This window comes from Ochotona princeps, chromosome 4 (genome assembly GCF_030435755.1).
Source record: "Ochotona princeps isolate mOchPri1 chromosome 4, mOchPri1.hap1, whole genome shotgun sequence".
Lineage (NCBI taxonomy): Eukaryota > Metazoa > Chordata > Mammalia > Lagomorpha > Ochotonidae > Ochotona > Ochotona princeps.
In genome coordinates, this window is record NC_080835.1 from 5,998,666 (window position 1) to 6,023,085 (window position 24,420).

A 24,420-nucleotide genomic window follows, 5' to 3' on the forward strand; every position below is an offset into this window, starting at 1 on the left:
GCGCTTGCAGGGAGGGTGGGTTGGTTGGGGAGCTCCACAGGAAACAGTGTCTGCCAAGGGCAGTGGGGTCAACAGCAGAGGTTCATTGCCACGCTCCTCCTGCCCCGGGGCTGTCCCAGTCAAGGCCTTTCCTGGAGCCACAGGCAGATGATCCTGGCAACTGCCTGTGGCCGTTAGGGCCTCATGGCTCAAACAGGGGATCTGTCCAGGCAAGGCTGGGGTGAGCTTCCCAGGGCCTCGGTGAACCAGGGCCAGGCGGACCATATGGAGGAGGGTGGGCCTTCCTTAGGGGTTGGCTCTAGCAGGAGACCCTGCCCTCCCGCTCCCAGACATCACCACAGATACGGACAGTGCTCATTAGCAGGGACAGCATCTCACTGGAGCAGAAACGCCCAGTCCATGGACTCGCCGTCCCTCTCTAGCCCTCCCAAAGAGGAAAGGCAGGACCCTAGCAAGGGGAGCCCAGGGAGGCCCTGTGTCCCTAGGAGTGGACAGGCCCAGTGAGAGCTGGAGTCAGGGGGAGGGGCCCTGGCACACTGGAGCCGCACAGTGGCCACCCAGGATGTCCACAGCTGTCAGCGCCAACAGATTTTGGCTCCGTGTAAACAGCTGCTCACCAGCTCCATAACCAGGAGCCCGGGACTGTGGGCCCTGCCCAGCGATGATGACAGTCAATCAGCACGGCCCAGGGGACGCGCCGCCTGCGGCTGTCACCACCGAGTGCCGGCGAAGCCGCCACCGCCCACGTCTCCACGTTGACACCTGGAGAGCTGTCAGGGCGAGCGGCAGCCCCTCTTGGGGCCAGCCTCTGCCCACTCCGGCCCCAAGTGTTACAGATAAGGAAACCGAGGGCCCCCCGGAGGGAGGGGCTCTGGAGGGCTCCACCTCCAGGTAGACGGAGCCTGGGGATGCAGAGCTGGAGGAAAGGAGGCTGTCCCCCTGGGCAAGGCTGGACAAGGGGGCACAAGGAACAGCAGGCTCAGCCCAGCCAGTCCTCTCCAGGAAAGTGAAGCACAGAGGGTACAGGTGCCTCAGTTGCCTCGTCTCTCAAATGGGTGCATAACACAGAGCTGCGCGCCTGGCTCAGGCCACTGCTCTGCCCACCCCATGCCCCAGCCAAGACCCAGGATGCTAGAGGGGTCCAGGGCCCCCAGCCTCCTGAGGTCAGCAGCCCCTGTCCTGCTGACCCTGGGTCAGGGCAGGGACCCCGTGCTGGCACACAGACCGAGCTCTGTGTGGATTCGGCTGGGGCGTGGGCAGCTGCCCAGGCCCCGGCTCTGCTACCACAATGAAGCCATTGAGCCGCGGCCCACAGGAGCCTCGTGCTCCTCCCAGGCTCGTCCCCCTCCTGATTCTCACAAGCCTTGTCTTGTGTGCAAGGCCAGGGGGCCAGCAAGGCAGCTGTCGTGGAAGTAGGGCCCACACTTGGCCAGGCCCCTGGGCACCAGCCCCACCCCGAGGCAGGAGCCCCCCCAGGCTTGGCATGCAGGGGACCAGGAAGGCACCAGCTGTCTACCCCCTAACCCAGCGACCTCACGAGACCACTGTGCTGGGGCTCCTCCCTCCTTCTCAGCCTCAGTTTTCTCCTCTGTAAAATGGGACCTCGGGAACCATAAACCAATCTGTGAATTCTGAGCCCAGCACTGAAGGCCCTGCTCAGGACCCAGGCAGGTGGGGAGACCTGAGGTGGGGTAAAGGCCGGAGCCGGGGAGAGGTTTGGTGTCTGCAGGGTCAGGAAGGGCTTCATAGAGGAGGCAGTGTCCCGCCAATGTCAGGGAGGGACGGCAGTGTGGAGGAGGCTTGGAGGGGAGGGCTGGCCAGGCCAGAGCCCCAGGCCACAGGTTTTGGATTTGATGTGTCAGGAACTAGGGAGCCACTGATGATGTTGGAGCTAATGAGTGACTTGATTCAATTCAGCTTTTTCAGAAGTGTGGCAGTGTCTGGGCCAGAGAACACAAGGGACAGGGCTGCAGAGGGTGTGGGGATGCGTCTGAATTTCATCCGTGTCTTCCTGTCTCTGTGGGTTCATGATGCAGTGCGACCCGGGGCAGAGAGGAGCTGTGGGTCCCGGGGGTGGGGACAGCATCTGTCAGGGAGCGCCCACAGGCCCAGAACCGCTAGGCTCTGTCAGCCTATGCTGACAGATGCTGCTGGGATCCTAGGAGGTAGCCACACCAGTGTGCCAGGGCACCTCTGGGAGAAGCTGGAGCCCTGGGGAGAGTGCACTGCCCCGGGGATGGCGTTCAGGGAGGCTGGGACCCTCCCTGGTCCCCCCATGGTAGCAGTAGTGCTGAGAGCAGCTGGGTGGGTATCCCAGATCTGCCATGCAGAAGCTGTGTGGCTGGGTACCCCCATGCATGGGAGGGGTGACAGCCATTTCACAATACAGTTGGCCAGGTGGGGGACCCCAGCTGAGACCCTAGGAACAGTCCCTGTGTCTGCACCCTCAGGACCCATTGAGGCTGCCACCTACCCTCATCCCATGCCCAGCCCGGGGCTGTGTCCTCTGTATGAGAGCCAGAATCAGGGCAGCCAGGGACGTTCCCTCCCCCAGTCCTAGAAGGGCCAGGCACAGTTCCCCAGACACACCCAGGGGTCCTGGCAGCCAGCAGTGCAGTCCCCTCCATTGTCAGCACCCCAGAGGCCTCACTCCTGCCTCCCAACACTTCCTGCCTGCTCCCCTCCCCCTGCTCCCCGTTGCACCCCTGCAGAGCCTGGCTCCCCCACTCTCCACCCCAGGTGGCAGAAGGACCAGGGAACCGGACGGTCACCCCCTCCTGACAGAACCCGGCTGAGTAAATAATGACATTTCCTCCGCTCCCCGGCGCCTCGCCCCGTTCCCTTCCACAAATAAATTATCAACGTGCCCGGGTCCCGGCGGAGCGGAGCGGATCTCGGGGAACAATGAAAACGCTTTTAATAGGATTCCAGGAGCTGCAGCCGCGCACGCTGGCCCTAATGGAGATTGCTGTGTGACCGCAGGCCACCAGCGCCCTCCCGGGGCTCCGCCAAGCTTGGCCCTGGGGCACCCGCAGGCAGCCAAGTCCAGCTGGGCCACCTGCTGACGTCACGGGGCCAGAGGAGAGTGGGCGCAGGCCACCAGCCACCAACAGCCCGAGCACCACCCCCGAGGCCCACCTCCCTCCTCACGCCCCCTCCCACTCTGCTTCCGTGCCCTCAACCCCCAGCCCAGGAAGGGGGCAACACCAGAACTGGGAGCAATTCGCTTGCCATCTCTCTGCCTCCATTCCCATCTGTGTTTGTAAAGGACTCCAGGGACGGAGACCAAGGCACCGTGATGGATGTAGCTGCTCCCACCCACCGCCCTTCCCCAGCTCCATGCCTCAGTTTACCCGAGGAGAGGCTTACTAGGGGAGCAACTGGCTCGCTGGTGCCCCCCACGAGCCCTGTCAGCCGCAGCCAGCACTGCTGGTACCACACACATCCTCCTGCTGTGCTGAGTGGGAGCAGATGCTCAGGGCATGTGGCTTTTTTTCTGGAAAGGTTTATTGTTATCTGAAAGGCACAGTGACACACTGAGATTTTCCACACACTGATCCGCTCTCCCCAGGTGCCCACGACAGCTGGAGCAAGGCCAGGCCGAAGCCACGTGCGGGGAACTGCATCCGGGGCTCCCCGGGGGTGGCAGAGACCCCTGTGTGTGCTTGGGCTGACTTCTGCCGCTCTCCCAGGTGCGTGAGCAGGGAGCTGGAACTCAGGCTGGGACTCTGGGGGCTGTGGTGCCCAGTACTGTGCCTCAGCACGCCATGCTCTGGCTGTGTGACCACGCTCTAACCACTCCGCATGCCAGCCTCGGTTTTCTTTTTCTGTAAGTTTTATTTATCTTTATTGAAAGGCAGATTTCACAGAGAGAAAGATCTTCCATCCGCTGGTTTACTCCCCAAGTGGCCACAATGGCCAGAGCTGTGCTGATCTGAGCCAGGAGCCAGGAGCCTCTTCCATGCCTCCTATATGGGTACAGGATTCCAAGACTTTGGGCCATCCTTGACTGCTTTCCCATGTCACAGCAGGGAGCTGGATGGGAAGTGGAGTAGCCGGAACATAAACGGGTGCTTGCAAGGTGAGGATTTAGCCATTGAGCCATTGTGCCAGACTCTAGCCTCAGTTTTTTGTTCTGCAAAATAATTGTGCTGGGAAGTCGCACTGAGACTGTGCAAGTCGAGCTGAGGGGCTCCGTGAGTTACACTGGGTATACAGCAAGCTCCTGAGCCCAGGGCCTCTCAGAACCCCACATTTCTGAGCCATCGTACTCCTAGCCCTGTGGTACCTTGTGGCCCAATCCCGGGTCTGGCAGCAAAGGGGAAACTGAGGCAATGGTGCCCCCCATGACTGAGTGTGTAGTCTGTCCCTCATCTGAGAGGGTGTGGTCTCAGCAGCAGGTGCAGAGCCCCACCCCCAGGTCCCCACCAGTACCACGGCAGACAAGCAGCCCTGCCCAGTGCTGCCCCTCCTGGCACAGGGGTGCAGCTATGGAGGGGAAGGGGTCTGCATCTGCCCTCTCCCCAGGAAGAGCTCCCTGAAAGCAGGACGAGGAAAGAGGATGGGGTACAAGGTTCACCTGCTCGGGGAGGTGGGAAGGCAGAACCCCATGTGAAGACAGGTGTTCCCCTTGCCTCCCGCTTCCACCTAGGCGCAGGGCCTCTGCCCTGAGAGAACAGGAGAGGGAGTCCCCACTGGACGCCCTCTGAGCCTCGGAGCCCCCAGCCCAGGAGGGATCTGGTGGCCCTGGCTTCTGTGTTCCACCCGAAGCCACCACCCACCTCGGCTGCACAGGAGCCGGGCTAAACTCCCACGATCCTCTGTGACTTGCCCAACCCGGCCCTGCGGCCAGACCGCACGGAGCTCCTTTTCCAGCCCTGAGCCCAGGACGGCAGCTCCCAGAGGCACCCCAGGCCCGGTGTCCTGGCAGACAGGTGGCCACACCCTCTGCAGTCGTTTGCCCCCTAGCTCACCTCTGCTCCCAGGCCCCACCTCCGCCTGGCAGCCCTCCACCCACTACTCCCCAGAGAAGCCCATTCCTGGCGCCAGTGCCCCACAGCATCAAGGAGGCTATTTTCCCAGCAGCATCTCCAGGCGTCGCTGGAGGGGCAGGGCGAGGGGGGCGGCGGCTCGACAGGAGCAATTTGCTTCCATGGATAAATGCCATCTCCCTTCCCAAGCCATCCCCCTGCTCACTCTCTTCCTCGCACGCACTAGATATATTTTTTTTTACAGTTTGCTAAATCTGTTGTAATCTGGTGCCAATGATTAATTCGGGTAGAAGGAGGGAAAAGGGAGTGAAAATATATGTATTGCTTAGAGTCGCCTCACAGCAGCCACGCAGCTACCACGGTCAGGACCCGCGCCTGCCAGCCAGGACCCACACCTGCCAACCCCTGGTAGCGCCAAGCCCCGATGCGCCCACCCGCCCAAGGGGCCGCCGGCTGGGGTGCCAGGGTGCCGGGGTGCCGGGGTGCCACACTCCGCCGCCGGGGAGGCAGCGTCCCCTAGTGGTTAGCATAGCTCGCGCAGCGAGGCCTGCACTGCCTCTTCCCCCCTTGCCTGCACCCCAGCACTTCTCAGCCCTACAGCCCTTGCCACTCCAGGGAGCATCTGGACATTCCAAGCCCAGGGGCCCTTCGGGTGGCCTTGAGTGCCTCTCAGCCCAGCCATGCAGCGGAATCCGCAGCTCTTGGGGCCAGGGGCACCCAGGAGTGTTTGAGGGCAGCCGAGGACGCAGCACAATGTACCCCAGTGGCCAGCCAGCGTCCTGCCTGAGGCCTGAGGCCTCACACCCGCCAAGGGTCCACACGCAGCCCCCCTCTGCTTCAGCCTGTCCTGTCCCCTGGGCTCTCATCCCTGCCCCTGTCCTCACCGACTCCTGCCCACCCTTCCCTGGGGATAGTCCCAGCAGGCTCTCACGCACCTTGCCCACTGCCCTCTGCTCATGGTGGAAAGGGTGTGGCAGACCCCCCTCACTGTGAATTCCTGAGGACCCCCGCCCACCAGCAGCTCTCTCTCCCTATCATGTATCCTCCAGGGCCCAACACTGCACCTGGCTGTGACCAGCACTACAGCTACCCCACAAAGCAATGAATGAATGAATGAATGAATGAATCCTCAGGAGAGGGGAAGCAGGGACGGGGGGACAGCAGATGGAGCCACGGGTTCAGGGGAACACCCTTGCCAGGCGGGCCCCACCCCCAGCGTCTGTGGCCTCAGCCCCCCCAGCCTCCCCAGTTACCAGCAACTTGTACATAACAAGTCAGGCCCCAGAGTACTGACATCATCGTAGAGCTGGGGACTCCAGGGAGCAGCCAGGCTCTGGGGGGCCCGCCCCATCCACCTGCTGCTTGAGCAACCGCAGGCTGCATAAACCCAGCTGTCCGCGGAGCCCTGTGAGGCAGAGCAAGGCACTGTCCTTCCCATCTCCTCCCAGCCCCGAGCTCACCCGGGATGATAACTGCCCCACACACGGCCCAGGAGTGGACACATGTGCTTTGGGCCCCCAACAGGAGCTGTAGCAGGCCTGAACTTTGTCCTCCAGGGACCAGCAAAAGTGAGGGAGGGGGACCCCCATCACATCCAGGGGGCCCTGGCTAGAGGCCCAGTGATGCCCCACCCCCATGGCGGCACACACCCCTGGCTCTCAGCCCATATCTGTACCCACTCAGTGCACCAGGAACCACAAGGCCACCAGCGATGGCCACTGCCCTAAGAGGTCACCACTGCCATCCACGGCCAGGGCTGCAGCTCCCTGCCCCGCCAGCAGGAGGAATGATTCCACCTGCAAATGTGACTAGGCCCGGGGTCCGAGTCAGTCTCTACCTGTACTGCAAGGCCTGAAAGCCTGAGCCCAGAGGGAACTAGAACCAGGCAGGAAGGGAGGGGGATGCCAGGGCCCGTACTGCCAAGCGGGAACCCTGCTAAACAAACCATGCCTACAGCACTTCACAGCAGGTGCCCCACTCCCCAAAAAGGGAAGCTGAGACCAGCAGGCCAGACAGAGGGTTCTCCTGGCAGCCCAGTGTCCCAGCCAGATACCTCCCCCAGTACAACAGCACCAGATGGGCCCAGCCCGGACCCTGGGTGGGGGCAGGGTCATTGCTAGGTCCCCAGCTGCCAGTGACCGTCCACACTGTAGGCAGGGCTTCACAACACCACATGGTGCCCCCACCCTCCCTTGTGCCTGGCCCGCCAGGGGTCTCTGTGATTAGCCGGTGACTGGTCTCTCTACAGTCCCCACGACAGGGCCACCAGGGGTTCCTGGCCCCTCTCAAGCTGACTGTGGAGTCCTGCTTTTAAGATGTACTTCTTTCTGGGAAATGCAGAGTGACAGAGAGTGAGAGAGAATTCTCCATCCACTGGTCATTCCCAGAGTGGCCTCAACAATTAGGCTGGGCCAAGCCAAAGGGCAGTAAGGAGCTCCATCTGGGTCTCCCATGTGGGTGCAGAGACCCAACGACTCAGGCCACTTCCTGCTGCCTTCCCAGGTGCATGAGCAAGAAGATGAGCAGTCAGGATCCGGGCCTCAAACCAGCACCCAAGTAGGGGATGCTGGCATGGCAGGCGCAGCTAAACTTGCTGCACCATGCCACTGGTGGGCTGACACATGCATTGCCCTGCGCTGCCTGCTCCTGTGCAGGACACCTGGCTGTCCTCACAGGGAGGGATGAGGCAGGTCCCCAGGGGCCCTAGAGGGGAGGATGTAGGCCTGGCTCACCCAGGAGCTTGGCCAAAAGGCCCTGGTCTGCACAGAACCTCACCCTGTGCAGCCCTGGCAACAGGTGACAAGTCCACAGCTGCTTTAGCATGACCTCCAGCCCAGACACAAACTGGGTGGCACTCTCCAGGGCTGCTGTGGAGCGGGAACTCAGGGGAACACCAGGGGGACTGCTGCTGGGGCCAGCACACGGGCTGCATAGGGCAGTCTGATCCCCAAACCTTCAAGCTCTCTGCGGGCTCCCTAGGCCCAGAACAGGGCCAGGGCCATTAGCAACCTGGGACAGGTGCTCCTTGGGAAGCAGTTCCTGCTTCTGGTGGGGATACAGCAGTGGGGTGAGGGGCTGGCAAAAGTTGGTGCTGGCTACCAGGCAGGGGCTCCAACTCGGCAAGCCTAGCACAGCACATCCGGGCTAGGGGCCTGCTGCATGGGGCACACATTGCCCAGCCCACACACCCACACACCCCCTCATACTCTGCCACCTCTGCCCTCCTTCCTGCTCTGACCTGCCTCTGGCTAGCCCCACAGCCAGATGTGAGCGCTCAGTGCAGTGGCTCCCTCTTGCCCCCAGATCCACGCCCCCCCCCCCGGGGGCAGCTCAGGTTATTTCCATTTTAAACCTTCTTGAACAGTCGCCCACAGAGTCGGCAGCAGCTGACAGGTGATGTTTGCGCCGTCCTCCTGCGGCTGGCAAGAAATGTGCTTGACCTTCCATGCCAGAAACCCCAACCTGGAGCCCCCCACTGCAGGCAGGGCCTCCACCTGGAGCTGGCCCCTGAGCATCCCTGTCCCCAGCTCCAACACCACCCCGCGGGAGAGGGGCTGCTCTCCATTCTTCCTCAGCGGGTGGCTACTCCCCCTGTCCCCCTTCTCCCTGTCCCAGGCTGGGCTTTGTTTATTCACATCAGAGCTCTAGCTTGGGCCTCGGGGAACTACTGGGCCCCAGCTGATTTAAGGCCCCACGCGCCTCCCCAGGTTGCGGCGGGGAAGCCAGGACCAGCTCCCGTGGGGCCGCCCCACAACTTTCTCCTCCTCCAAGAGCTCTGAAGAGCCTCGGCTCCCTGCCGCCTCGCCTCTGGGCCTCCTGCGCTCCCAGGGGGAGGGCGTGTGCCCTGCCTGCGCGAATTCTGGCCCGGAGATCTTGGGGAAGGGTCACTGCTGCCACCCACCCAGCCCCGAAGTTACAGAGCTCTGGCTGCCAGGTGCACGGCTCCAGCCGCGCAGGCACAAGGCTGCCAGTCCTCCGCGTGCACAGGGAGGGAAGTTGGAGGCTGTCTGTGCCCCCCTTGAAGTCGTTTTAAAAATAAAACCTCGCTCCAACCGTGACTCACGCGGCTGCCGGGGATGGGAGCGCGGCGCCTGGCCGGCCGGTGCCCTCACCACGGGCATCTCACCCTCCAGTGCCCCAGTGTGGGGCCAAAGCTGGGACTGACCCACCCAGCCTGGTACCCCTCTCCCCTCCACCCCGCGGGCCTGGCCGCCTCTATGGAGCAGTGGGTGAGCAGCGACGGCTTGGGCTGGGGCTCCGCCGAGCGCCCGCCCTCTCCAGCGTCTGCTGGGGAGAGCGGAGCCGCCGGCCACGCACCCCGCGCCTCCAGGCGGTGGGGCCAGCGCCTCCAGCGCTCTGCGCTCGGCTCCCGACCTCCCACCCCGAATCCCAAAGGCTGCGCGTTCCTCCGCCGCGCCGGGGCAAAGCCGAGCAGCCTCCCGAGCCCGCCGCGCCTCCGCGCCTCGTTGGCCCCGGCGCCCCGTCCCGGGCGCGCGGCCCCGGCCCCCGCCTGTTCAGTCCGCCTTACCTGCGTAGCAGCTGGGGAGGCGGGTCTCCTCGGGAAACTTTGCGACGCCGACTGGAGCCTCAGGGGTTATTCCAAGGAGCGGGCACGAACCCGAGCTGGAGGGCGCCCTGTGGGGCCCAGGCGAGGAGCCCCCGGGGCGCGGCAGAGCACGGTGGCGGGCCCGGGGCGGGGGGCGCGCGGCGGCGCATCTGCCCGGCTCGGGCGCCCGGCAGAGACGCGGGAGGAGTGCGCGGGGCTGCGCCGGTGGCGGGCTGCGTGTGCCCGGGCGGGTGCGCTCCGTGGAGCAAGGGCTGGCGGCGGCGAGCAGGGCGCGGGAGCCAGGCTGTGCGGATGCCTCTCCCCTCGCGGCGGCGGCGGCGGCGGCGGCGGGGGCCGTGCGTGCAGGCGCGGAGCGAGCGAGCGAGCGAGCGGGCGGGCGGGGAGAAGAGGAGGCGGCGGGCGGGGAGGAGGCGGCGGGGGCGGGGGCCGCGCTGCGCACTGGCCGGCGGGACCCGGCGCGGGAGGCTGCGCCGCCGTGCGGGGACTCGGGCCCAGCCCGGGAGTGGCGGCCTCCGCCTCCCGCTCCTCCTGCCCTCGGCTAAAACGGTTGGGGGTGGGGCGCGCGGCCTGGGGAACTGCCCCTTGGGAAAAGGGGGTGTTGGGGTGGGAGGGGGGAAGGGAGGCTCCCGAGGCAAACCCGCCTCCGGCGCCGGGAGAAGAGAGGGGTTCTCATTCGCGCCGCCTCCTGCTGCACCCCACTCATTCATCCAGCCTACCAGCCAGCCATTCATTCAGCCCCCACCCCCGACCCCGTGCATTCATTCACAAACGGGTACCCACCGCCTCCTCTGTGTGCTGAGATAACCCCTTCCTCGCCGCCTGGCCCCGTTGCCCAAGGAGCCACACATGTCAGTGCCCTCGGAAGTGCCCCCAACGGCTGCCTAGGTGATCAGATGCCAGCCCAGGCATTGGCCTCACCAGCTATGACCTTGGGCACGGTACTTAACCTCTCGCAGTCTGGGTGTCCTTGGTAGTAAATGGAAGTATCAAGGAATCTTAAGTTCAAGGTTAGGGTGAGGTTAGGGACCTTGCCTGAGCAGGTGGTTGGGGGAGGCTGGAACACTGTGGGGACTGCGCTGTGGGTGGGGGCTAGTGTGGTCTCGACCAAAAGCCCCCTCCTGATGTCCCAAGTGCCCACGCTCCTGGCCTCCTGCAGGTCACTAAGGAGGTGTCCCGTCTCCCTGTTCTGGCTGGACCCTGTCACCTTGTCGTTGAGCTGGATCACCACTTGAAGGGCTGCTCCCAGAGTCCCTGCCTCTGCCCCCCTCCACTGCCAGCTTCACCCCCAGGACCCTCACAGCCTGGCTGGGCTCCTCTCCACAGGCCCCTTCCTCCGATGCCAGGCGTTGGGTCAAACCTTCCAGGGCCAAGCCTAGGTTGCTCTCCCCTGTCCTTTGGGGGCTGGCCAGACCACCCAGATCCCCGCTGGGGGAGGGGTCATCCACAGAGGTACCCTCTCCCTCCCTCCTGCTCCCCCCACTCTCCCTCAGGGCTAGCCCCCCTCCTTGCCCCTCTGTCCACTCCTCTCCCATCTGAGCCTCCCTTAACTCCTTTTCTTCCTTCTCCCACTTTCTACTCAATTCACCCAACAGCTCTTTTTTCCCCTCCCAATTTTCATTTATTGCCTAAACAGCATTATGCCAACAATAAAGGAAAGAGAATAAATCCCCCACGATGCCACCACCGCATGGCGCCTGCAGCCTCCGGGCCTGCTCCTCTTCAGGCGGGTCCAGTGGGCAGGGCTGGCATTCCCAAGCTCCAGGACTTCCGTTCCGCCTCAGCAGGCTCCAGGTGCATGCGAGGCATGGAGCTCCATCACCCACGGTCATGGCACCATGTGCAGCTCAGCATATCTGTGTCTGCCTTCCTCCTCAGCTAGGCAAAGGGAAGATGGCCCCCAGCCCCACCGTCACCCCTGTCAAGTGTGGGCTGGCAGAGAGTGGGCACTCAGGGCCTCTGGTGGATGTGCAGGTATAGCTCTATTTGACACCTGATCCTTAGCTATCAAAATATCATCTTGGTAATTGTGGCCTAATGGCCATGCTATGCCACCTGGCTAATGAGCCATCGCCTGTTCAGCCATGCTTGGTGGCCACTCCTGGTCCAGGGGACACACTGATATGCCAGCCACTTTTCAGGGCATCAGAGGTCTGGGTGGAGGGGGAATGAATTGGGCCCTGCTGAAACCCATGGTGGCAAAGCTAGAAACTGTGAGTCCCTCCCCAAAATGTGCGGAAGCCCCCTATGGTGCTGGCAGCATTTACAATAGTATCACCAGGGAGCTGGAACTCAGAGAGCTGAGAGAAAGATTCCGAGTGGACAAGCTGATTCCAGCCGGCTCCCAGGTGCCATGATGGCTGAGGGGGAATCCTCATCTGAGTTAGGGAGAAGAGTTGGGGGCTCCTGTGCAACACAGGATGGTTGATGTGTGGCATCTTGGAACAACCTGGGGAGTCTGGACTTTGCCTAAGGAAGATCGATTCCAGAGGGGGACAGTCGGCCCTGAGATGCAGGATGCTCACTTGTTCAGTCAACAAACACTGAGCCCCTGGGGTGCTCTGTGCGCTTCAGGACTATTCCCTGGGCTGGTGGGGAGCACGGAGGCGCAGAAGGACCAAGCTGACCTGCATGCCAGGTCCTGATAAGGACGCTGTCAGCCAGGAAGGATGCATAAGTGACCTGGTGACAATTTGTGGCTTCAACCTTGAGCTCGCCACGCCTCAGCTCCCTGGCTCCCACAGCAGCTGTAACCGGGGTGGCGTCTGGCAACCAGCACAGGGGGCCCCTGGCACTGGACACTTGAGGTCACCCTGACCCTGCCCACAGCACCCTGGCCTCCCCAGCCACCCACCCTCCCTCCCTTCCTGGACCACTGGTCATCTTCCACTCACTACCTTACCTCTTCGTGGCTAGTCACCCTGGGCATGGTCCTGGCCTCCCCGCTCCACCCCCAATCGGAACAGAGCCAGCGAGATGGTCCTGTGAGATCGCTGGAGGGGTGCTGTCCGGGCCAGGGCAGGGTCTTCCCCACGGGAAGCTCCAGGTAATCGCCAGGACAGGCCAGGGGGCAGTGGGCAAGGCTCTGGGCTCAGCCTCAACCCGCAGAGCAGACATGCTCTCCAGCCTCACCCCAAGCCAGCGACCTCCTCACAGGCTTCCCATCCCAATCTCGGATTCTGTGTATCTCCAGGGTTGGCACTGTGGCGCAGTGGGTAAAGCCTCTGCCTACAATGCTGGCATCCCAGTTCAAGTCCCAGCTATTCCACTTCTCATCCAGTTCCCTGGTAATGGCCTGAGAAAGTCCCCTCGGCACCAGGACCTTATGGGAGACCTGGAGGAAGGTCCAGAGCCCTAACTTCAGCCTGGTGCAGCGATTAGCAAATGAGCTAGCACATGGAAGCGCTCCCTCCCTCTCTCTCTCTCTCGAACTCTGACTTGGAAATAATAAATAAATCTTTTTAAAAAGATATCTCGGACCCGGCGCAGTGGCCTAGCAGCTAAAGTCCTCACCTTAAACGCGCCAGGATCCCATATGGTCGCCAGTTCTAACCCTGGCGGCCCCTTTTCCCATCCAGCTCCCTGCTTGTGGCCTGGGAAAGCAGTCGAGGATGGCCCAAAGCCTTGGGACCCTGCACCCGCGTGGGAGACCCGGAAGAGCTCCAGGCTTCCAGCTTCAGATCTGCGCAGTACCGGATGTTGCGCTCACTTGGGGAGTGAACCATCGGACAGAGGATCTTTCTCTCTGTCTCTGCTTCCTGTATAACTGACTTTGCAATACAAATAAATAAATCTTTTATATATATATCTCACATGCAGAATAAGAGAGAAAGAGAGAGAGATCTTCCATTTCTGGATCACGCCCCAAATGCCTACAAGAGCCAAGGCTGGGCCAGGCCAAGTCTGTTAGCAGGGAGCTGAACTGGAAGCTGGGACTTGAACCAGCACTCCAATAGAGGCTGTTGGCATTGGAAAGGGCAAGTGAACCCATGGCACCACAGTGCCAGCTAGCGCATCTCTGAGTTCTGTCTAAGAGGGCCCCCCGGGTCTCCAAGAGTCAGCCACTGAGCACCCAGCCTCCTGGTCCCGTCCCACAGCCTGGGCAATGTACAGGGTACCCTGGATTGCTGGCTTGGATTCACAGGCAGGTGGCTTTATGGCAGACTAGCTATGCACTCCAGGATGCCTGGCCAGCCCAGCAGCCCTCGCTGGAGGCCCCACAGCCCCTTGGACCTGTGCCCCAACACCTGAACCCCACTGTGCTGGCTTCCCTGCTGCTAGACACAAAACTTCCCCTGGGCACCCAGTACAAGACTGGGCCTTCCTGCCCATCAGACCCTGGCTCTGCGTCTTCTTCTCAGACCCCAGGGGACCTGTGTCTGGCACAGAGGGATCAGCAGGTGCCAGGGTGTGGAGGCTGCTGGGCAGGGGTAGAAGGCAGTAAAGGTGAGGCGTGACCAGGAGGCGCCTGGGCCTCACTCTGATTGCAGACTGGCACCTGGGATGGTGCGGAAGGAGGAAGCAAGGGGTGGGGCCTGGTCTGCAGAGAGGGCGGGGCCACAGAAGGACACAGGGGAGCCTGGAGGTGAGCTGCTGGGAAAGGGAAAGGGGATGTCAAGGACCCCCAAGTGTCAAACTGGGGGCCTCAGAGAGATGCTGGATCAGGCACCCCACCACCCTGGCGAAGCCTTCAGTCCTCTGCCCTCCTCAATGCCCCGTTCGTCTGTGTCCCCTGCAGCTGGGTCACTGCCTCAGTCTCTCCCACAGCCTGCCCCTCTCAGCTCCCACTGCCCCAGTCACCTTCCCCACTCCGCTGAGGCCTCCTCCGAGGCTCCTCTCTGTCCCCCAGCACTTGGGATAGCTGATACCACTGAAAAGGGCATCCTGGCTTGGGTGGGGTTCCTGAGTCCTGCCCTCCCACCCAGTCCTGGACCATGGCATCTTCTGGGACCCCCAGCTTTACCTGTCCTGGGACAGTGAAGGGAAAGGGTATCCCTAAACCTGGGGTCCACAACCCCGAATCCTGGGAGTTCAGAGCTGCAAAACAGGCCCGGATGGGTGAGGGTCACTGACAGCCCCTCTCACCTGTCACCCGCAGGCTTCCCAGCTCGGCACCTGCTGGTGCTGGGTGGGGGTGGAGCGCAAGGAGGGGCAGGGGCGGGGTCCCGGCGCCGGCGGGGGGCGGGGAGAGGGTTGCCTGGCAACCGGCACGCGGCGCCAAGGAGCGGTTCTTAAAGAGCCCAGGCTGGGCCACGCGGGGCCGAGGTTTCGCCTCGCATACCAATGGCCGCCAGGCAGCTTCCTCCTCCCTCACAGAATGCAACTCAAGCCAGGAAAGACAGGGAGGACGGGGCGCTGGCACCGCGGGACTCTGAGGCAGACGGGGCAGGGCCCAGGCCTGGGAGGGGGTCGCGACTGTTTCTGCAGGGCTGCACCTGCACGGCAGGTACACGCAGGAGCCTCGGCTGGCGGGAAGTTCTGCTCTGTGTCCAACCTGAGGTTCTTGCGCAGCTAGTGACCCCGGTCCAGCCTCGATGCCACACACTTTGTGGTGGCCATCCTTCTGGGCCTGTCTTACGCAGGGCTGCCTTGCAAGGGGACGGTGGGGGGGGGGGGGGGACTCGTTGTGGCCATGTCTGGGGATGCCTCTGAAGCTGTCCATGGGATGGGGGCTGTGACCCCAGAGGTTAAGACCCCCAGGGCCTTAGTCAGGGGGCAGGCAGGGAGCCCCTCCCACTGCTAGCGAGGGTGGAGGAAGGCGGCTGGGCTGAGCGGTTGCCCCTGATGGCTTCCTCTCCTCCCACTGACTGGATCCAGCCACGCTGGGATCCCTCCTGCCCGGGTCCACTAATTGGTCCTCTGGGTGCAGCCATACCTCTGGTGCTCTCTGCGCCTGTCTCAGCTCTGGCCGACTGCCGCACCCACTCCCAGAGCAGCCCAGCTCCACACCTCCCTACTCCAGCACCTGCACCGCCACCCCACCCCCCAAGGGCCGTGGCAAAAGGATCAGGGTACGCCCACCTCTGCATGCTGCCTGCATCCCAGGCCTACAGGGCTCCACGCAGGGACCCTCTGTCCTCTGGCGGCCCCCCGCCCCCTGTGTGAGTGTCTGTTGAAGGCTCACGTGGGCCTAAGAGGCCCCACCCAGGCTAGCCTTTGGGATCCAGGAACCAGCAAACCCCAAAGGCTTCTTTGAGGGTGGTGAAGGAGGGTGTGCCGAGAATCAGGACAAATAAACACAACAGTGGGAATGGAGGGCAGAGCATATTTCCCCCCCCAAAAAAATTCAGTAAAAATATGTTCATCTAATTCAGAGGCAGTGGGACAGCTCCCATCCGCTCACTGGGTCACAACCAGTGCCTGCAGTGGCTAGGGCTGGGCCGGAGCCGCAGGTGGACGCTCCATCCAGGTCCCGCCCAGGCATGGCAGGGACGCAGCCAGTGGAGCCATCACTCACAGCCTCCCAGCCTCTGCATCAGCAGCAGCCAGAACTGGGGGTGTGGTCTGGTCCGTGAGGGTCTTCACCGATGAGCTCAGCTGCTAGGCTCCATGTCCACGTGCTGGCAATGGGCGGGGGAAATCAAGGGGATATGAGACCCAGAGGAGAGGGAGGAACCAGGCTGGACAAGAGTTGGAATAAGAGTGCCAGGCAGAAGTGCAAAGGCCCTGGGGTACATGGGAGGGAGAGGAGCCTGAGTGGGGGATGCATGGGTGGTCGTGGAGGAGAGCGCTCATTTCTTTTCTAAGTATAATAGGAAGCTATCAGAGGGCTTAAGGCAGGGAAGTGACATGATCTAATTTATATTTTAAAACGTTCATCAGAACAACCACTTTGGAGACCAATTTGGTAATAACTAGCAAAGTTTAAAATGCGCGTGGAGCCCAGCTCAGCCACACTGTTCTCACGGCGGGCACCCAAGAGAAAGGTGCAGGTGTGGCCCTGAGCTACCACAGGTGGCCTAGATCCCCCCGCTGCCCAGCCTGTGGGAGAATGGGCAGCTGAAGGGACACACATACACCAACCCCAGATAGGAGAGGCCAGCACGGGCCTGCAGGATGCAGCCCACCACTCGGTGGGAGTCATGCCCAGTGTGAGGCCAAGGTCATGGTGCTGGACCCCTCCCAGAATCAGCGATGGAGGCCAGGCCTGCAGGCCAGGCAGACCTGGGGCACCTCTTCCTCCCACCCACCCCCAACCCTTGGTTTAGTTTTCTCTGCAAACACTCCCTGTTTTGTTTTGTTTTGTTTTGTTCAGAAGACAATGGAAGGTCAGAGAAATTGAGGCGTTACCAGGGGTCACACAGCCAGCCTGCACTGGGGGGAAGAGGGGCCACCCTGAGTTCTGCTTGCAGGTGGTTGTGGTTTTCCAGCTGCGACAGAGCCCAGGGTTCCAGGATGCTGGCTCAGTGAGCTGTGGCTGAGGCCCCCCCATCCCCAGCACCCGCCCACCTCTCATTCCTACACTGAGGAGACCACACCGGCTGGCTGGAGCCCAAGCCATCTCAGGGTAATTGGGTTTAGGGCTGGTCATGATCATGGTTATGCTAATGTCGATGCTGAGTGCTTGAACCCCTGACTTCTGGGGGAGGGGTGGCAGCAGGGGTTCCCCCCCCACACCATGTACACACAGTCAAGCAGCAGTCAGCACCCCCTTGAAGCCACACCACCTCCCCAGTGCTGTGACCTGGAGGAGTCACCCAGCCCCTCTGAACACGCCCCTCCCCCACTTCCTCATCAGTAAAGCAGCAAAAATGGCTGGGGCTCTGGGGGTGGGGAGGGTGGAAGAAGCAGCGGGAGACAGAGGGTGGGCCCAGAGACCTGCTTTTCGGTCCACGGTCCTGTGGGAGGTGCAGCAGGCCCGGCCGGTTGACGGGATGGTTGATTCACACTGCGCTCTCGCTTCCTGTCTGGGTCTCTTCTCCAACTTGGGGCTGTAAATGGAAATTCGTTACCAAAGGAGATGGCACTAAAGCGGAAGGTGCCCAGGGACCAGACCTGTGGAGCAGGCAGTCCACACTGGGCAAAGGAGGGTTGGCATCCCCAGGCCCTGGGCACAGGGCGATGGAGGTACCTGGGTGGGTTCCATGTGGGAAGGAGAGAAGGGGTGGCCGGAGCTGTGCAGTTGTGAGCACAGCCAGGTAACCTTCAGGAGAGGTGGAGGAAGAGGAAGAGGCCCAGCTGCATTCCCGTCTCACCCATCCCTGGGCTCGGGTCCGAGGTGAGGCAGAGAGGTCCTGATCCAACCAAGCCAGAGCTGGCTGACCAGGTTCCCTATGTGACCCTGGTCCATGCAGCTCACAGCCTCAGTTTGTCCTTCTGTACAATGGAGCTGTGCATCCAGCAAGGTCCTGGGGCCACCGCCACCACTGTCATTGTCCCTGTGGCTGCAGCTCATCTCACCCTTTTTCTGTGCTGACCTGAGGACACCAGGACTCAGAGCTCGTGTGGTTCCCAGGTTCACACGGTGATGGGGTTAGCTGGGAGTCTGCAGGGGGACGTAGGGATGGGGTCTTGGGAGGAGGTGCCCACACACTTGCTCCTCTGTGACGCTGAGTTCAGGGTGTCCTGGCTACCAGGGACAGGAGCCCGTGCCCTCAACTGTCACCTGTGACAGCCACACCCACTGGGGGGCTGTATGGCCTCAGCAATTTTACAGCACCTTCTTTTTTTTCTAAGATTCATTTATTTGTCTGAAAGGCAGAGTTAGAGAGAGAGAGATCTTCCATCTGCTGGTTTACTCCCCAAATGGCTACAATGGCTGGGGCTGGGCCAGACCGAAGCTAGGAACCAGGAGGTTCTTCCAGGGCTCTCACATGGGTGCAGGGCCCCAAGCACTTGAGCCATCCTCAGCTGCTTTCCCAGGCCACAAGCAGGGAGCAGTCAGGACTTGAAGCAGCACTCACACGTGGGATGTCGGCGTTGGCACCGCAGGCAGTGGCTTTACGCGCAGTACGCCAGGGCTGGATCCTGCCGGCTCCTTCATCATCTCTACCTCCACCCTTGGCTGGTAAGGAGGCTGAGGGATCTGAGGCCCAGGAGGAGCTGCCCAGATGGGCTCCTCCTTGGGACTCAGTTTCCCCATCTGCCAATGGGGTGAGAAGCAATGTGTGCATCTGAGATGGTGGCAGTGGTCCCACATGGACGCTGGGGGTCTGCTTGGTGCCCACACACGTGAGCCCCTGTGTACCCCCACCCGCCCGGGAGGCCCATCTCCCTTGCTGTCCCCCCACCCCCGGCTGGGAAAGGGTCAGAAAGGCTCGCATGGGTCTGCCCAACCTGGCTGGGCAGCCCCAGCTGGGAGGACGTTGACCTTGGCCTGGGGGGATGGCGTTTGTTAGACATGTGGAACGTGCTGGCTGCTGGAGGTGCCTTTGAAGTTTCTTATTTTATCTTACGAATTCAGCCCACTCCGCTCTCTAGGCCATCTGCGGGATGTTTCTCATCTAAACCCTGTTTTAAATGACTCGCCCTTAAGTAACACGGATCCCGCCGCCGGCATGTGGGACCCAGGGCTGGCATTGAACACTGCTTGCCCGGGCCCAGACAGGCGGCAGCAGCAGCACCCAGCCCCTGGGCCAGCAGGATCCAGAGGAGGGGGAGGGGGCTCTGATCCCCAGGGGAGGCCTGGGAAGGCAGCCAGTGCAGTGGCCAGCAGCACCCCCTCAACCCCCATGCAGAGCCCCAGGCAGCCTGCCCCTGCTCGCAGCTGCCCCAGGGGGTGCTCATGCCCCTCTGACCTCTCCGTCCTCCTTCTCTGCCAGCTGGGCTACAGCAGGGCCCTCCCCACCCCTCCAGGCCGCTGCCCCCTCCTCCTCTTGTCCTGGGGGTCCCAGGGCCACCCTTTCCGGGTCAGCCTCCACCTGCCCACCCACCGGCACTCTCTTCTCCCTTTTATTGCCTTCACAACCTCTGGCATCCACAGCAACTCTTGTTTAAGTTCATTCTTGGTCTGTGGTTTCTGGATCGTCTCCCCGCTGGGGGTGAGCTCGGTGCCCACAGCAGCACGCGGGCAGCCCAGGTGCATGTGCTGTGGATGCACCATGTGGGGCATGGAGGCAGCGAGCCAAGCTATGCGGCAGGTGGGGCCGGGGAGCAGCCCCCGCAGCTGGCAGGCACTCCAGGCAGGGATGTGTGGAGGAGGATGCAACGTGGTGGGGGGGTAGTGTTGGCCTCAATGTCACCCCTGTGCCTGCTCCCCAGGGCCCCTCCCAGGCCCAGGGACCTGCTCAGCACTTTCCTCGGGTCACTGCGGCTTCTCTCTGGCGCCCCTCTCCTACCCAGCCCCCAGCAAGAGGACTTACTCCCTGTCAGGGAAAAGCCATGGAGGCTGCTGCACCTGCCAAGGGGGCAGCACGACCTAGGTGTCCCACTTCTGCCCTTGGACCAGCCGTCCACACACCCCCTGCCTCAAAACCTGCTCCCTCAGGGACCGCAGCCCCCAGCCCCAGCCCTGTGGGGGGGAATCACCTGCAAAGGCTGCTGGAGGCTGGCCAGGGCAGCCAACCTGTAGGGGCTGCTCCGGAAACTGGAGGGCACCTGCTGGCCTCTGCCCTGGGAGCCGTGGGAGGAGGGGAGCTGAGGTAGAGGATGAGGATGTTGCCTGGTGAGGAGGGGCCAGCTCTGCAAGGGTGGATCTTAGGGTGAGGCTAATAAGGCTCTCTTCTGGGCAGCTGGCAGCAACATCGTGGGCAAAGGCCCTGGGGCCGCAGGAACTGGCACATATGTGAGGGAGGGGAGCCTGAGGTGCACGGTGGGGGGAGGGGGCCTAGTCTGTTCTGGCAACAAAGGGGAGGTACTCTCTTTCCACATGGGGCCATCAGGAAGATTCTAACTAGCAAGCCAAGAATGACACAGGTTAGGAACGCCTATGGGTGCACGGCGGGAGCCTCCAGGCCGGGTAAGGGGGCGTCCCTTCCTCCACCGATCACCGCGGCAAACTGCGCTCAGGATGCTGTTGGCACGAAGACAAATGTTATAGTTTAAAAACATTTTCTTTGACCTGGAACTTCATTTCTTTTTTCTTTTTATGTTACAAAAAATTGACATTTTCCTGAGCTGCTGGAAGCATGCCGGGCCTGAGGCCATGCCTGCTTGGGCTCCTCAGTGTGTGTGCAGTGCCCAGGCTGTGCTGGGCTGGGTAAGGTGCTGTGGCCATGACGGGCACTGTGATCTCAGTACCAGCCCGCAGCAGGAGGGGTGCACAGTCGCCTCTGGCTGGCCCACGCTCACTCCCCACCCCCACCCCAGCTCCCAGAGCCCCCCTGGCTTTCCCCCACCCCTAGGCATGGTCCTCCTGCCCCCACCCCACCCCCACCAGGGCCTCTTCATTCTCTGGTCCTCTCATGCAGCCATGTCCTGGCCAGGTCCCTGCTCCCACTTGTCCTCATTTCCAGGGCGCTGTACCAGGCTCCCCCACCACATCAAGCCACCTCCTCTTGGAAGCCTTCCAGGAGTATAGACTACATTAAGTCACATATCATTCTTCGGCTGTGGCAGCTCCCAAGGCCCGGCTACCCAAGTGTCCATCTCCACATGCCCAGCGCCCACACAGCTGGCATACAGTTGGTGCTCAACTGAGCAAAGCCAAGGCCAAGGCCAAGGCCAGCTCCGCCCTGCAGTGATGGCTGCCAAGTGCTAGGACCTGGGACCTGTCTTGCTGAGCAGTGGGCCACCCACCAACCCTTGAGCAGTTTCAGCCCGAGATCAGAGCAGCCAAGGCTAGGGACACAGGAGGGGACCCAGTGTCCAGCCTCTTCCTGGAGGACAAGGGACTTGGCAGCAAGGGCCATGGTGGACTGGGGACGAGGGCTACCTCAAGGTCACAGGAGCGGCACTGGGCTGGAAGCCGAATCATCAGGTGGCAAGGGACACCCAGCAGGGCGCTGACCTCCTGCTCTGGGGCTGACAAGCAGGCCTCTTGGAGGAGGCTAGCCAGGATGCCCCCCCCAAGCCCCCAGGGCCCACACTAGTTTGGAATCTGTCTCCGCCTGGGAACACCTGAGATGGCCCCTGAGTTAAGGCCAGGCCCCCTCTTGAGCTCACAGACCGCCCCACCCCTGGGTTCTCTGCAGGAAAGTCTGGGTCCCTGGGTCCCTGCAAGCAGGGTTCAGGGATGAGCCTACCCACTGTGGAAGAGACCCCCCCAACCCCAGGCGTGCCTCCCTACTGGCCTGGCCAACCCCTCTGAGTTCCAGCTGCTCCCTCAGGCTCCCCTTGGGGGTGTTGGCAGGGAGGGAGAGGGTGGGGTGACCTCCCCTCCTGACAGGGGCCCCAGGCAGGAGGTCAGCGGCCCTCCCGCCCTGTCGCGGCTGGCTGCCGACCCGCTTGGCGCTGCGCCTGCTTGGGTGCGAGCCAGCTCGTTTGCAGCCGCTGTTAATTAAGAGAGAGCGGTGTCGGGGCGGCGGGGGGGGGGGGGGGGAGGGGGGGAGGTGGGCCCTGGGCCATGGAGTGCAGCGCCTGACAGCGCCAGGGCTTGCAGGTGCCTAGGGGGTTGACCTGGGACCACTCATCTGTCCTTGCTGTCCTGGACGGACCTGTGGGGGACCTCCGAGAGCCCCCACCCCTCTTCATGCTGCCAGGGTGCTCTCTGCAGGGTCCTCGCCCACTGCATGCGTCCGCCTACTATGTGACAGACAGCAGGAGCTGGGACAGTCCCTGCGCGCTGAACAGATCCCTGCCAGTCCTGGTGGAGCCGCTGTGGGACCCCCCCAACCTTCTCAGGGCCCCATTTCCTTCCCTGTGACATGGGGACAGGCGCACCTCCTTGGGGACCTTGCTGTGAGTCTGGTACAGGGCCCGTAACAGACTCAGGTCGGGCCTGGCAAGCTATCCTCACAGAGGCCACCACGGTCCCTGGGGCAGGGCTGGCCGGCCACCGCCTGCCCCTCACCTGGCGCTCCCGACGGCAGTGACCCCAGTCGCCCAGCCTGCCTTGCTCCCCTAGCCCTGTTCCTGGAGCGCCCCGCCGCTCTGTGCCTCTCCATCTTAATTAGCTGCTCGTATTAATCTCCCCAGTAACGTGGCAACTCGCAGCCTTGGGTTTTCGGGCTATGGAATTAATTATTCCCCAAGCGAGGAGCTGTCAACTCCGGAAGACCGGCTGTTCGGAGCCGGCGACACCACTTAGCAGCGTGCGCATGGGTGCCTGTCGGGTGCAGGTCCTGCTCTGGGCACCCTGGGGCCTCCCCAGGATCCAGCAGGTGGGGTGGGTGGGGAGGCTCTGAAGGCTCACCTGGCGCCCGGCGCACCTGGGCGGCACCTGCACGCCGCGCATGTGGCTGCCTCTCTCCCTTCAGCAGTGATGGTGCCATGGCTGCAGGCCGCGTGGGCGGGAGCTGGCCCCAGGCTGCGGGACTACGAGCCCCAGCCCGCTCTGCCCCAGTCAGCCCATTAGGAGACAGCCAGCTGAGAAGAGGGGGGGGGGGGAGGTCACCCAGGCTTGTCCTGCAGCCAGAAGCTTCACCCCAGCTCTGGGAGGTGACGTTGCTCTCATTTACACGTGAGGAAACAGGCACAGGGTCACGTGGCCCCGGTTATCCACCCGTAGAACCCTAGTCCTGGAGCTCCAGAACCCGACGTCGCACCCCTAGAAGCGCCCAGCTGGTACCAGTGCCCTTCAAGCCGAGGCTTAGCCCGCCGCGCCCGCCCCTGGCCTGGGGCATCGTGTGCGGCCACTTCCCGGGGTGGGCCACCCCGCTTTTCCTCTTGTGGGCCCCCCTTCCACGCCTGCCCCCGCTCATGGCTCCGAGGGCTGGGGCCCCAGGCTCTGGCGCTGTACCCGCCTTCCCACTTTCCCTGCTAACCCGCCTCTTTCTTCTCTTACAGCCAACAGCTCGCTGCTTGGAGGCGGAGGCGGTGAGTGGATCTTCCTGACTTCCGGTTTCGGGGTGCGGCTGGGGCACAGCCCTAACCCTCGGCGTTCCCTTGCCCCATCCCCGTTGGCTCTGGGCAGCTTACCCCTCTTCTTCCTCTCCATCGGCCGAGAGGCAACCCCGGGTGGGAGCAGACCTGGCTCCCTCATCGTACAGTCGCGGCCAGGATGCAGGCAGGCCTCCTGGTCTGTCGTGGGATGAGTGTGCTGGCCCCGGGGTGAGGGTCCTGATACAGGGAGAAGGGCCTGTCCCAATGCCCTGGGAGCCTGGAGAGCCCTGTGCTCCTGACCTTGTTGGTCACCGCCACGAGGCCATGGAAAGCAAATCAGGGTGGGCCTGAGCACCTGGGCTTGAGGTGCAGATGACCTGGAGGGCACCCCGGGGGCCCCTCAGTCCCGCCTTCCTGGTCACTCTAGGGCTGTAGCCTCCTTCCCACCCCTCACCCCCACCACCACTGGGGGGGACCCCCAGCCCCTTTGGCCAGCGGGTAGGGCAGCCACTGCTGTCTGTGCGGGAGGCTGGATGATTGGCAAGCCACAGGCCAGGGGTTAATGCGCCGTCGGATAAATCCCAGCGCCATGTTTACACTCGCGGCGGCGGGGCCCAGGCCAGGTTTTAAAAGGGAGAAGTATAAAAGGGGCAGCGGAGGTCGGGAATAACTAAGTGCTGTCGCCGGGCGGCCGGGAGGCAGGGTGGCAGGCGGGGCTGCTCAGGGCTGTGCTAGCCTCCCCCGCCGACATCCCCCAACTTCTCCTCTGGCTGTCCCCATGGAGGTGACCAAGGCCCAGAGCCAGGGGCTTCACTGGGAGCTGCAGGACAGACATGGTGACACTCAGAGGTGGGCCTGTCCTACCTCTGAGGGCGCAGCGGGGGAGGGGGTGGACACATGCACAGGGCTAGGGGTGACCTAGTGGGTGCCAGGCCCCGAGCCCGCCCACTCCCTGCCCCTGGAGCAGGCAGAGCAACCCTGTGACCCAGGGAGTTTTCTGGGAGG

The 24,420-nt window shown here is 62.8% G+C and overlaps 1 protein-coding gene across 2 annotated transcripts in view; it reads left to right on the forward strand.

The window, feature by feature from the left end:
- Positions 1–24,420, forward strand: part of MACROD1 (mono-ADP ribosylhydrolase 1) — a 107,481-nt gene that overhangs the window by 75,373 nt on the left and 7,688 nt on the right. For both annotated transcript variants that reach the window (XM_058662872.1, XM_058662873.1), the window contains exon 4: positions 23,380–23,409. In XM_058662872.1, the coding sequence (XP_058518855.1) occupies positions 23,380–23,409 (30 nt within the window). The remainder of the gene's footprint in view (positions 1–23,379; positions 23,410–24,420) is intronic.